The sequence below is a fragment of the Chlorocebus sabaeus genome, chromosome 3 (genome assembly GCF_047675955.1).
Source record: "Chlorocebus sabaeus isolate Y175 chromosome 3, mChlSab1.0.hap1, whole genome shotgun sequence".
Lineage (NCBI taxonomy): Eukaryota > Metazoa > Chordata > Mammalia > Primates > Cercopithecidae > Chlorocebus > Chlorocebus sabaeus.
Window position 1 is genome coordinate 6819342 of NC_132906.1, and position 13109 is coordinate 6832450.

General features: G+C 38.0%; 1 protein-coding gene across 2 annotated transcripts in view; it reads right to left on the bottom strand.

The window, feature by feature from the left end:
* LNX2 (ligand of numb-protein X 2) overlaps nucleotides 1-13109 on the bottom strand; it is a 74509-nt gene that overhangs the window by 34840 nt on the left and 26560 nt on the right. Inside the window, exon 2 of one of the 2 annotated variants that reach the window (XM_008021802.3) lies at nucleotides 747-1253. The exons of the other annotated variant lie outside the window; for it this stretch is intronic. Within the exon in view, the coding sequence (XP_008019993.2) occupies nucleotides 747-1153 (407 nt within the window). The 5' untranslated portion in view covers nucleotides 1154-1253. The remainder of the gene's footprint in view (nucleotides 1-746; nucleotides 1254-13109) is intronic. 2 annotated transcript variants of the gene reach the window in all.

Genomic DNA, 13109 nt, shown 5'->3' on the forward strand with positions numbered 1-13109 from the left:
AGTTAAAGATCAAGTCTTTCACCAAAATCAAATCATAAAACTCACCAAACAGCTAAATAAATTACTTAACCTTTTAAAAAGCTTTTATCAGAACAGAAATCCCCACTAAATATTTAGTTTTCCAACTCCTAGTTCTTGTTCAGTCTAGTCCCCGAACCCAGAATCTTCACAAGATCTTAGCAAATAAAATCATGCATTTATTTCCATATTGCAACAAAATTATTTTTATTGGCTGCATAATATCCCACTGAGTTTATGTGCATAGTATTTTTTAACCCTTCCCCACTTTTAAATAATAGATTCCAATTTACCAAACTACACACAATGTTGCACTGAACATATTTACATACAATTTTTCCTTCTTTTAGATTATTTCCTTAGGATAATATGCTAGATAAAAGATAAACATTTATACAGTTTTTAAAAACAAACTGCCAAATTGCCTTATAAAAAGAATCTATCATAATATCCTGTCATCCATTTGAATATATTGGTTTCATATTACAGCAGCAGAAATATTAACAGGTATAAAATAGTACTTCCTCACTGTAGTTTTTGTATTCATGTTTTTGATAAATAATGTTAAATACTGTTCCATACAACTTATTTATTGTATCTCTTCTGTACTTGATTTGCCCAATTACTTACTAGTGCTTTGGTTTGTTTCGTTTTAAACAAGTTTTTATGTTCATTTCAACCGTCTTTTTATACAATCCGGAGTTACTTCTTTCATATTTTTTGCTTACCTGTTTTTGAGATGTGCCTCCAGATCACAGCGTTGCATTACATCTTTGCACACTGAAGAAAATGGACATAAAACTAACAATTTGTCTAGGAGTTTATGAACTAGAATGCTAGACTTCTTGCACAACTTAAAATGAAGTCTTTTCCGGTCCAATGGACAGAAATCTTTCTCTTGTAAAAAGTTTCTGAGGCACTTGTAGCAGAATGTATGTCCACAGGGTGTGTCTAGTGGCTGCAGCAGAGGCTGAAGGCAAATATGGCAGACTAGGTCATCATCCACTTCATTCTGGTAGTTGTATAAGTGGTTTTCTCTTGTCCAGTGCTGCTGGCCACATTCAAAACACAGGGGGTTTAGAGAAGAGGAGGAGGTCTGTTCCACAGATGACATCTCATCACTTGTTGTTTCCATTTTGAATCAATTCTGCATCCTCATGTGTTAGACTTCCACTTCAGGCTTGGTTTCCTTTAACAGACAGTGATGTATCTGACTAACGTCAAGGTGTGTTTTTCTAGATAAGCAAAACAAACACATTAAAAAAGCTAATTTATATCAATCAAGATAGGTTAAAAGTATCAATATAATATTACTGGTTAGCTTTTTCTAGTAAAATATTAAAGGTTCAATCAGGTAATAAATGGGTCATAAGGTGGTCTTGAACTCTTGGACTCAAGCAATCAGCCCTCCCAAAGTGCTAGGATTACTGGTGTGAGCCACTGTGCCTGGACCCCACTGTCAAGTTCTTGATAAAAAAACAACTTTTGATGAAAGGTAAAGATACCATATATTATATAGTGTGACACAAGAAACAATCGATTTGTTTTACTAACTGAAATCCTCAAATATGTCACTGCTCAATGGTAGTTTTAAAGCCAATTAATAGTCCTAATAGTAATGCTGTTTGAGGTATATAATACATTTGCATGCCATCCTAGACATGCTTCTTTGCTTCTGATTGAGTTCGTGCATTTACAGTACAATATCAAAGATTGTGTCTTTGAAATGTAGTTTCAAGGATAACGCAGAATCAACGAACACAGGAACAGAAAACCAAACACCACATTTTCTCACTCGTAAGTGGGAGCTGAACAACGAGAACACATAGACACAGGGAGGGGAACATCACACACTGGGGCCTGTCAGGGGATGGGGGGCTAGGGGAGGGATAGCATTTGGAGTAATACCTAATGTAGATGATGGGATGATGGGTGCAGCAAACCACCATAGCACGTGTCACACCTATGTAACAAACCTGCACGTTCTGCACATGTATCCCAGAACTTAAGAGTATAATAATAATAAATGACCTTGCTCAGCACTATGGGAAAAAATGAATTTCAAAATATGTTTGATTTGAATACTCTCTCCAAATGTAACAGATTATAGAAAGATACATCTGCATAGCATATATAAGTAACAGTGCAAATGTTGAAAAGTACAATACTATTTTATTCCACTAAAAGAAAAAAACCTGCCAAAATTCAACTAAAGAAATAAGATATGTTATACATTTCAATTTCACCTCATAGTATTCTGTACTTCGATTTGGGCTCGCTTACTCAAGCAGCTGTGTGTGTGTGTGTGTGTGTGTGTGTGTTGCGTGCGCACGCCCTCTCCACTATAACTCTTATTTTTTAAGTTTGATCTGTTGCCCAAGCTGGAGTGCAGTGGCACCATCTTGGCTCACTGCGACCTCTGCCTCCCAGGTTCAAGCTATTCTCCTGCCTCAGCCTCCCGAGCAGCTGGGATTACAGGTGCCTGCCACCACACCTGGCTAATTTTTGTATTATTAGTTGAGATGGGGTTTCACCATATTGGCCAGGCAGGTCTCAAACTCCTTACCTCAGGTGATCCACCCGACTTGGCCTCCCAAAGTGCTGGGATTACAGGTGTAAGTCACCGCACCCGGCCCTCCAATATAACTCAGCCTCCTCCAGGGCAGTGCAAGCCTAGCCAGGAACGCTCCCCTCATCTAATGGTTTCCATCTTCCTGCTGCTGAAGGATCAGGGATTAAATATTCAACTCCAAAGGCAGCAGCTCTGTATTTCTTCTTCTGTAAATATTTACATAAGAAGAGCCTCTAGAATGTACTAAACATTGAACATCGAGAGAGAAGAGGTAGAGAGAGGACACTTAAAACCCATTATTAAAATTCAATTTAGTAAGTACTCTAAGAAAGTTATGCACAGGGTGTTATGTGAATATGGAGAGACATGAAAAGAATTGGCATCTAACTCTGGCTTTGTGGCCGGAAATAATTTCAAAAGGGAAAAAAATCATGGGACTGCTGAGTTGTGACAGGAAGTATCAGCCAGAGAGAAAAAATGGACAAGGGCATCTTGGGTGAAAAAAGCATCAGCTAAGCTGCAGGGGCTTGAGGTACACAGCACATTCAGGGAATATGAAGCAGGTAAAACTGTGTGGCAAAGAAAGCACACTTAGGGGAGGGGAATTCCAGAACTTAGCATGCCTGCCACAAGAACCTTAAGAGTAGGGTACCATGTCGAGGCCACTAGCATTTCTATTTCAATAACAAAATTCTCCAATCACATATATGTATTTCCTTATTTATTTAAGTATTCATTGGAAAAACAACGTTAAAGTAGGCCAGGTGCAGAGGCTCACAGCTGTAATGCTAGCACTTTGGGAGGCTGAGGTGGGAGGACTGCTTGAGTCAGGAGTTCGAGACTGGCCTGGGCAATATGTAGGACCCTGTCTCTACAGGAAAAAAAAAAAAAAAGTTAGGCATGGTGGCATGTGCCTGCAGTCCCAGCTACTCAGGAGGCCGAGGTGGGAAGATCCCTTGAGCCCAGGAGTTTGAGACCAGCCTGGCAACATGGTGAGACCCTGTCTCTATAAAAAGTAAGAAAATTAGCCAGGTGTGGTGGCACATGCCTGTAGTCTCAGTTACTCGGGAGGCTGAGCAGGAGGATTGCTTGAGCCCAGGACTTTGGGGCTGCAGTGAGCCAAGATTGCACCACTGCACTCCAGCCTGGGCAACATAGTGAGATCCTGTCTCTAAATAAACAAAAATTTTAAAAGAAAAACAACATTAATGTTTTAACAGATTTAACAACTGCCACAAATTAGGAGGTGGTGGCATAGGATTCAGGCGGGACAGGTGGCCTCAGATAAATTGTGTTTTTAAGAACTAATAAAATAATACTAGCAAGGCTGGGCACGGTGGCTCACGCCTGTAATCTCAGCACTTTAGGAGGCTGAGACGGGTAGATCAGGAGTTTGAGACCAGCCTGGCCAACATGGTGAAACCCCATTGCTACTAAAAATATAAAAATTAGCTGGCCATGGTGGTGGGCGGCTGTAGTCCCAACTACTTAGGAGGCTGACGCAGGAGAATTGCTTGAGCCTAGGAGGTGGCGGAGGGTGTAGTGAACAGAGATCATGCCAATGCACTCCAGTCTGGTGACAGAGCGAGACTTGGTCTCAGGAAAAAAAAAAAAGAGGGCCAGGCGCGGTGGCTCACGCCTGTAATCCTAGCACTTTGGGAGGCCAAGGCGGGTGGATCATGAGGTCAGGAGATCGAGACCATTCTGGCTAACACAGTGAAACCCTGTCTCTACTAAAAATACAAAAAAAATCAGCCAGGCGTGGTGGCAGGCGCCTGTAGTCCCAGCTACTCGGGAGGCTGAGGCAGGAGAATGGCGTGAACCTGGGAGGCGGAGCTTGCAGTGAGCCGAGATAGCGCCACTGGACTCCAGCCTGAGCAACAGAGCAAGACTCTGTCTCAAAAATAAAATAAAATAAAATAAAATAAAATAAAATAAAATAAAATAAAACAAAATAAAATAAAATAAAATAAATAAAAATAAAAAATAATACTAGCAGCCTGTAAACTCCTATCAATACCAACATCAATAAACCAAATATTTCTCGCATTTTATAATTCATGCTCTTCTCCCTTTGAGCATCATACCTTTTAATACGCCAGTGTTAAGTGCATGAGATTAAGGAGAGAAACATCATGTATCTCAGTCAGACAGTCGGGTTCAAGCTAGGTATTTTAATACGGAATTTCTGCAGATTCTTGTTTCCTACCCAATTAACAAGAACTACCAATTAGCAAGAATATTCACTTATTTTTTACTCCTCTTTGTGATAGGGTTTATTCTAATTTTTCTTTTCCTCAAGAAAAATACAATTCTAGCCTCCCACATGATGACAAAGTATTTAATACGATTATATTTTAGCTACTTTCTAAATCTCTAAATAACTTCAGTTATTTTCATTTTATCAAAACACTTTTCATGAGGAAAACTAACATGTTCCCACTTAGTAACAGTGGTCTATCTCAAAGAGTCAACATAAAGAATAAGTGTGTGTGTATATATACATATATGTGTATATACACTTATTCTGTATGTTGACTTATATAATTATATATGCATATAAGTATATATGTGCATATATAAGTATACATGCATACGTGTATATAAGCACATATATGTATATATGTATATATAAGCACATATATGTATATAAGCACACATATGTATATACATGTATATATTAGCACACACATGTATATACGTATATATAAGCATATATACATGTAAGTATATATACATATATGTATATGTAAGCACATATATGTATATACGCATATATAAGTATATACACATGTGTATATATAAGTATATACATAATATATGTATGTATAAGTATATACATACACATATATGTATAAACACATATATATATCTATGAATATGTAAGTATATACATACATATATGTAAACACATATATCTATGTATATACAAGTATATAAACACATATGTATACTTACATATAATATGTAAATATATATTATGTAAGTATATACTTATATGTAATTATATATATAAGGCAATACACATATCTATATAAAACATCTATAAGTTCAGATATATATACACGTGTATATATACACACATATATACTGCTGTATCCGGCAAATCATAGGCGCAATGTGTTATCTATTATTAAAAATAGAGAATCAAATGTTCAGACAGATTTTAGTATTTGTGCAAAGCCATATAGCATATAGTTACTTAGAAAGAAGGAAGATAAACCCAGTTCCTTCTGGCTTTAAAATAACACAATAGGAAAGATATTCCATGAAAGCTTTAGAGTATGAGTTTTGTAAGGAGAAAGGCATCCTGACCTCAATTCTCTAAGTGCCAGTTCCACCCCTCTTCTCCCAGCTCAGGCAGATCTTTCTCTTTCTGCTCTGTGTGCAAGTTAGCTGTACTGCCTTACACTACTCTCACACTGGGGTCCCTCACTGAACTACCAGCTCTAAGAGTGAGCCTCCCACAGGGGAGGAGCTCAATAAATGTTGAATGACCAACTGGGTGACAATAATGCTTTCTCTTAGCAAGTTTAGGTAACAAAACTACATCTATGTATACAGGAGGATGTGCCCATGTTCATATATGCTTGAGTTCAGATATTATATATCTGTGAACATTGTGAAATATTAAAGTACAAGTTAAATGTCTCAAACATTTCCTAAAATATAAAGTGTAGCATAATGTGCATCTTTTCTAACTGTATAATCTGTTTAACAGTATTGCTGGAATAGTAAAGAGAAGGAAGCTGTTAGCTTGGGTGGGATTATTACAACACATTTAAAATAATATCTTGAAAAATAGTCAGTGCAATAGGAAGAGAGTTCACTACCTAATTCCAGTTAAGATTGACATGCTTGATCTTCCTGGTTTAAGAGATAAGAATATCCACAAAGACTCTCAGAAAGAACTATGGTTTTCTATCATCAGTTTGCATACTCCAAAACTATGTATTATTCAGTTCATTTCTCTTGATGTTACTCCTGACTCAGATTTAAAGGGTCTTCACTGGCCCTAACCTAAGAGATCCAGCCCAGGGAAAAGCATGATGAGCTAAGAGTTACCACCAAAGGTTAGACAGGAAACAGATGTGGTTCCCTTAACTCATCGGTACCAGGGGTCTAAGAATACCCTCCCTCTCAAGTCCTCCTGGCCCATCTTCCTCATTCCTCAGCTTCAGCTCAAATTCTGCCTCCTGCTGCTATTGAGTGCTCCCCCTTCCCTTCTGCTCCTGCTGCCCTTTACACATATTTTCCCTTCAGCAATTCCTACAGTGCATGTTTGCTCATCTCCCTCCTCTGTGAGGGTAAAAATAGTCTTTTTAATCTTTTGTATTCCCAATTCTTAGGACATACTAGGCATTTAAAAAAGATTGTTCTCAGGATCATACATGATCTTGAAATGCAAAAGAGTCCTGATATGTATAACTATATTGATATATGAGGAAATAATGTGCATTTGTGGCACTTCAAAGGAATCAACATATGAACCCAGCCCATTAATTTACAAATGCACAAAGAATAAGGTAATACTCTCTTTAATCTTCAAAGGGGTAAGGGAAAAAAGTTTCCTTACTTGGTATCAACACAAGAAAATTCTCTCATTGTATATGTCACATATCAGCTTTGATAGCTGCTTTTGTATAAAGCAGTGCTGTCAAACTTGTTTGACTTCAGAATCCTTTTATCCACTCTGGACAAGTTTGGCAGTTTCCTTAAAAAACTACACAACTACCATATAATCCAGCAACTGTACCTTTAAACATTTATCCCAGAGAGGTGAAAACTTACATTCACACAAAAACTTGTGAACGAATGTTTCTAGCAATTTTTATTTGTAATAGCCAGAAACTACAAAACGACTCAGATGTACTTCCACTGATGAATGGGTAAACAAACTGTGGCACATCTATACCATAGAATTTTACTCAGCAATAAAAAAGAATGAACTATTAATATAAACAACAACCTCTGTGAATCTCCAGAAAATTATGAGCGAGAAAAGTCAATGCTAAAAAGCTGCATACTGTATTGTTCCATGTACACAACATTCTTGAAATGACAAAATTATAGAAATGGATGAGTGGTTGCCAAGGATCAAGAAGGGTTGGGGCAAATAATAGGGCAACACAAGGGGCTATGTGACAATGGAAATTGTATCAATGCCAATATCCTGGTTGTGATACTGTACTACAGTTCCGCAAAATGCTACTATTGGGGGAAACTGGATAAAGGGTACATGGGATCTCTCTGTATTATTTCTTCTTACAACTGTAAGTGAATCTACAATTATCTCAAAATAAAAAGTTCAATTAAAAAATGACTGAAGTTCCCAAACAGCTTTTATCAGTCTGTATTTATTACATAGTAATAAAAATTCAAATATCCATGTTAATAAAAAAACCCAGTAGGTTAACATTTTTATGGAAAACAACTTTTTTCAAAATAAAAAACATAGTGAGAAGAAATATATTATTTTACATTTTTGTAAATCTGGAGTCTCATATATGTTTCTGTTTTTAATCTGTCATGAACTCACATGTGAGGTCTGGAAAATTCTACTAAACATTTGTGCAAAAAAGAGAAAGGCATTGTGAAAATAGTTTTGACCTTATGGATTCAATGAAAGAAACAGAGGTAAATGACTGATACAGAGCATCGAAGAGTTCTAAAACCCTTCTTTCACAAGAAGTACCGGTCAATAACCAACGATCTTTTTGGAAAAGCAAAAACTGAAAATGGAAAAATGCTTGATTGAGCCTTGCTATAGGAGTCTGTCTTTCCTGGAATAAAGTTCTTTCCCCAGAGCCTTTTCCTACTGGAAGAAGTGTATCTGGATATTTAGCTGCATAGAAATATTTACCATATCATATGGGAGCTTCACATAAATTTTATTCTATAAACTACTGGCTATAACTATAATCTACTGGCTTTGCTTAAACAGTAATTAATCACATACACACACAGAGGGAGTTTGAATTTAGCTCTAAAACATGATTCTGTATCTGTTTAAATATAACAAAACACTGGTATATTTACCTTTTAGTCTCAGTATTTGCTCATTTTTTTTTTTTTTTGATAAGTTTAATCTTTTAAATACTCTATATAAGGGAGGTCATATTGTGGCTAATAGAAAATTTAAAATTTTAAATGCCCTTCACCTTTTGTTCTCCTAATTTTGAAATTCTCCTAAGCCATGATAAAAAAGGTTTTTTTAGTGCAAAAGGATGAAGGCAAAAACCAAACTGGGTTACCTGCCTAATTCCTACACTGAGACAGTTATACTAAAGTTATACTTTCAAAGTTACACTAAATCGTGTTACCTTAATTTGGAAACAGAATTACATAAAATTATTTCAAAAAGGACATATATTAGATATCACGCTAAACCTTTCCAATAACATCTAGATGAACCTCCACTAACAAGACAAGACCGCTGTGGAAAGAACTTTACTCCAAAAAGAGAGACTTCTCCAGCACCTCCAACACGTGGGCTTTCTTCAACAGCAACACTCTTTACCAGCCAGCTGAGCTGGGGCAATTTCTTTCTTTCTTTCTTTTTTTTTTTGTAAGATGGAGTCTTACTCTGTGGCCCAGGCTGGAGTCCAGTGGTGCGATCTCGGCTCACTGCAAGCTCTGCCTCCCGGGTTCACGCCATTCTCCTGCCTCAGCTTCCCAAGTAGCTAGGACTACAGGCGCCTGCCACCACACCCGGCTAATTTTTTCTGTATTTTTAGTAGCCAGGATGGTTTCCATCTCCTGAACTCGTGACCCGCCCTCCTCGGCCTCCCAAAGTGCTGAGATTATAGGCGTGAGCCACCGCGCCCAGCTGAGTTGGGGCAATTTGTAATTATTGGATAATGCCCCAAATTCACAAGTCTCACATAATACATAAAAGTCGAAGGATGACAGAGGTATGAGAGGAGCCACAGTGTTCACTGGACAGACAAAAATCCCTGCCCTTGTGAAGTTAACATGTGGGTGGGATGGGGGAGAGGGTGGAGTGTGGAGGATAGACAATATACAAGAAGAAATGAAATGCAGTATTTTAGATGCTGAAAAGTTTTACAGAGCAAAAGAAAGCAAGGTAGGGAAGTCAAAGGACAGCTATTTTCAACAGCATGATCAAGGAAGAACTCACTCAGAAGGTGGCATTTGAATTTAAAACCAAAAAGAAGTGTAACTAGGAAGCCATGCAGGTATCTGGTGTAAAAATGTTTGTCACAGGCAAATGAAACGATAGGTACAATGGCCCTGAGGCGAGAATGTCCCTGGTGTGTTCAATGAACAGTAAGGAGGCGAGCACAGATAAAATGAAGAAAGCTCAGAGAAGACAAGACGTCAGAATGGTAACTGGGCTTACTAAATCTTATATGGCCTTAAAAACTTTGGTTTTCACTCTGAGTCAGATTTTAACAGATCATTGGCTGCTATGCTGAAAATAATCTGAAGGGGTCAAAGGCAGGAGCAATTAAAAGCCTACTGAAATATTCTGAGCCACAGATGGTGGTAGATTAAACATGATGAACATAGTCGAGATAGTGAGAAATTACTCAATTTTAGATATATTCTGAAGGTAGAACCAATACGGTTTGCTGATTAATAAAATGTGTTCATGGGCTGATGGGAGGGGGAGAAGTCAAGGGTGACACCAAGATTTTTAATTATTATTATACTTTAAGTTCTAGGGTACATGTGTACAACATGCAGGTTTGTTATATATATATACATGTGCCATGCTGGTGTGCTGCACCCATTAACTCATCATTTATATTATGTGTATCTCCTAAAGCTACCCCTCCCCTGTCCCCCCACCCCACAACAGACCCCAGTGTGTGATGTTCCGCTTCCTGTGTCCAAGTGTTCTCATTTTTCAATTCCCACTTATGAGTGAAAACATGAGGTGTTTGGTTTTCTGTTCTTGCGATAGTTTGCTGAGAATGCTGACACCAAGATTTTTGATCTGAGCAACTGAAAAGATGGGGTTAGCATAACTGAAATGCACAAGTTTGTAAGAGAGCAGGTTCAACGGGTATGCTTAAGTCGGAATATGTAAAATTTGGACTGCCTGTTAGTTTTCTAAGAGACACTGAATAGACAGTTGCACACACAAGTCCAGTACAAAGACGAGGACTGGGAAGATGATATAAATTAGGAGACGCTGGTGTAAAGATGGTATGAAAAGTCATCAGATTGAAGAAGATCCCTAAAAGAGCATGGATGAGTGTAAGCAGCAAAGAGAAGGGCTGATTCAGGTCTCCGCCTTGGCACCTTTCTGGGGGATGAAGAGGACCAGGCAGAGAGGAGTGGTCATTGTGATTGGAAGAAAATTAGGAGAGTATTGTACGGAGAAAGAGATAAAGTGTTCCAAGGAGGAAGAAATAATCAACTGTGTCAAATCCCGTAAGCAAGTAAAATAAGATTAGGACTCAGAATTAAGCACTGGATTTAGAAGCATGAATTCATTGGTGACCTTAATAGTTTTGGTGGAGACACTGGAATGAGTTCAAATGAGAATTGGAGGGGAGGAGTTAAGAGTATAGACAATTCTTTTGAGAAAATATGCTATATGAAATGGGGAAATCTTGTATTTTGTTAGGAAGTGAGACAATCAGAGGTGACAGCATTCCACCCCATTAACAAAACATTCCCCCCCCCCCCCATGTTTACAGGTTTATGATTTGCATCTATCTACATCCTTAATTCCTTTCTTCTTTTGTCATATCTCTCCTTCTCCTTTCCAAAAGCTAGTTTCTCCTCCACCTGGGCTCATCCCTTTGGAAGCCTTTGTCATTTATCTCATCTTCCTTCAATCTCTAACTTTCTCCCCATCGTGTACAAAAACATTCACGTCTTATCAACTTTAAAAATAAAAACAAATCATTCTTCTACAATGGTTATCCTTTCCCTCACCTCCATTTCACTTCCAACAGTTTTGAAAAACACCATGCTGCAGTTGTCAACTCCTTACCTAAAAGGGCTTCTACCTCCATCAGCCACTGAGACTGGTTTCACTGTGCTTACGAATGTCTAACTGCTAAACCTAATGGCTCGTCTCAGACCCGCACACTACTTTATCTCTCTTCAATATCACTGACGTTTCTCTACTTGAAACTCCCTGCTGTCTGAAACTTTTTTTTTTTTTTTTTTTTTGAGATGACGTTTCACTCTTGTTGCCCAGGCTGGAGTGCAATGGTGCAATCTTGGCTCAACATAACCTCCGCCTCCCGGGTTCAAACGATTCTCTTGTCTCAGCCTCCTGAGTAGCTGGGATTACAGGCGTCTGCCACCATGCCTGTTTTTTTTTTTTTTTTTTTTTTTTTTTTTTAAGTAGGAACAAGGTTTCGCCTTGTTGGTCAGGCTGGTTTCAAATTCCTGACCTCAAGTGATCTGCCCACCTCCGCCTCCCAAAGTGCTGGGATTACAGGTGTGAGTCACCACGCCCAGCCTGCTGGCTGACATTATACTATTCTTGTTCTGGTTCTCATCCTATCACTCTTTTGTAACAGCTGTCCAATTACTTCCTTTAGACAAACCCCAAAAAAGTCAAATTGTTGGGCCAAAGTGAAAAGAAGTCTTCTGATGTACATTACAAAACCGCCCTCCAAAATGGTGAACAAAATTTGAATTCCCACTAGCAATGTATAAATATGCTTTTTCAAAATTTTTCTAAGCCTAATTTTCTTTTAATATTTATAAATTTTATAGTTGAAAATATTTCATTATTATTTTAATTTGCATCTTTTTTAGTCCAGCTAAATTAAACATATGATTATTATCCTTAGTCATCTTGTGAAGTGTCTGTTTATAACCTTAGCCCCAGTTTTTTCTTATTGAATTGTACTGTTTTTATCAATTGATTTGAACTCAATAGATTAAGACAGCAACCCTTTATCACATGATTACGATCACCTCTCCCAAGCCGCCTGTTTGCCTTGTAGTTGTCTAACAGCATAAAGACACCGTCAGTTTTCATGTAATCGAATCCACCCATTTTCCCCTTTCAGAGTTCTTCCACCACTCTTATCCTCTTCTTCATAATGATGAGATAAAGATTTGCCGCTATTTTCTTCATTTGTATAGTTCACTCATATAATAAAAAATTTTTTATTATCACTTTATTCTGCTTAGTATGCAGTATGAGAACAGATCTAACTTTATTTTTCTTCCAGTTGTTGAAGTATATCTGCCTCACACCTGTGTTCAAAAACTGGGTCTTTATTTCCCTCTAAATGATCTGCTTCCTCACGGCACGTCTATATTCCCAGTGTCCTATAACTAGAACCAGAGGATCCCCTGTTTCTCTTTCTCACTCCCTGCCTCATTTTCCATACCTAGGCACCAAGTTCCCCTTGATTCCACCTCCAGAACGTGGCCTCCCCTTTCTTCCATTCCCACCACCACTCTCAGTTATTTGTTGCATCTACTCTTTTAGCAAACTCAAAAGGTTTTCCAGTCTTTTTTCTGCCCTACTTTCCGTCACAACACTAGTATCCAAAAAGCAATGATACTATTTTCC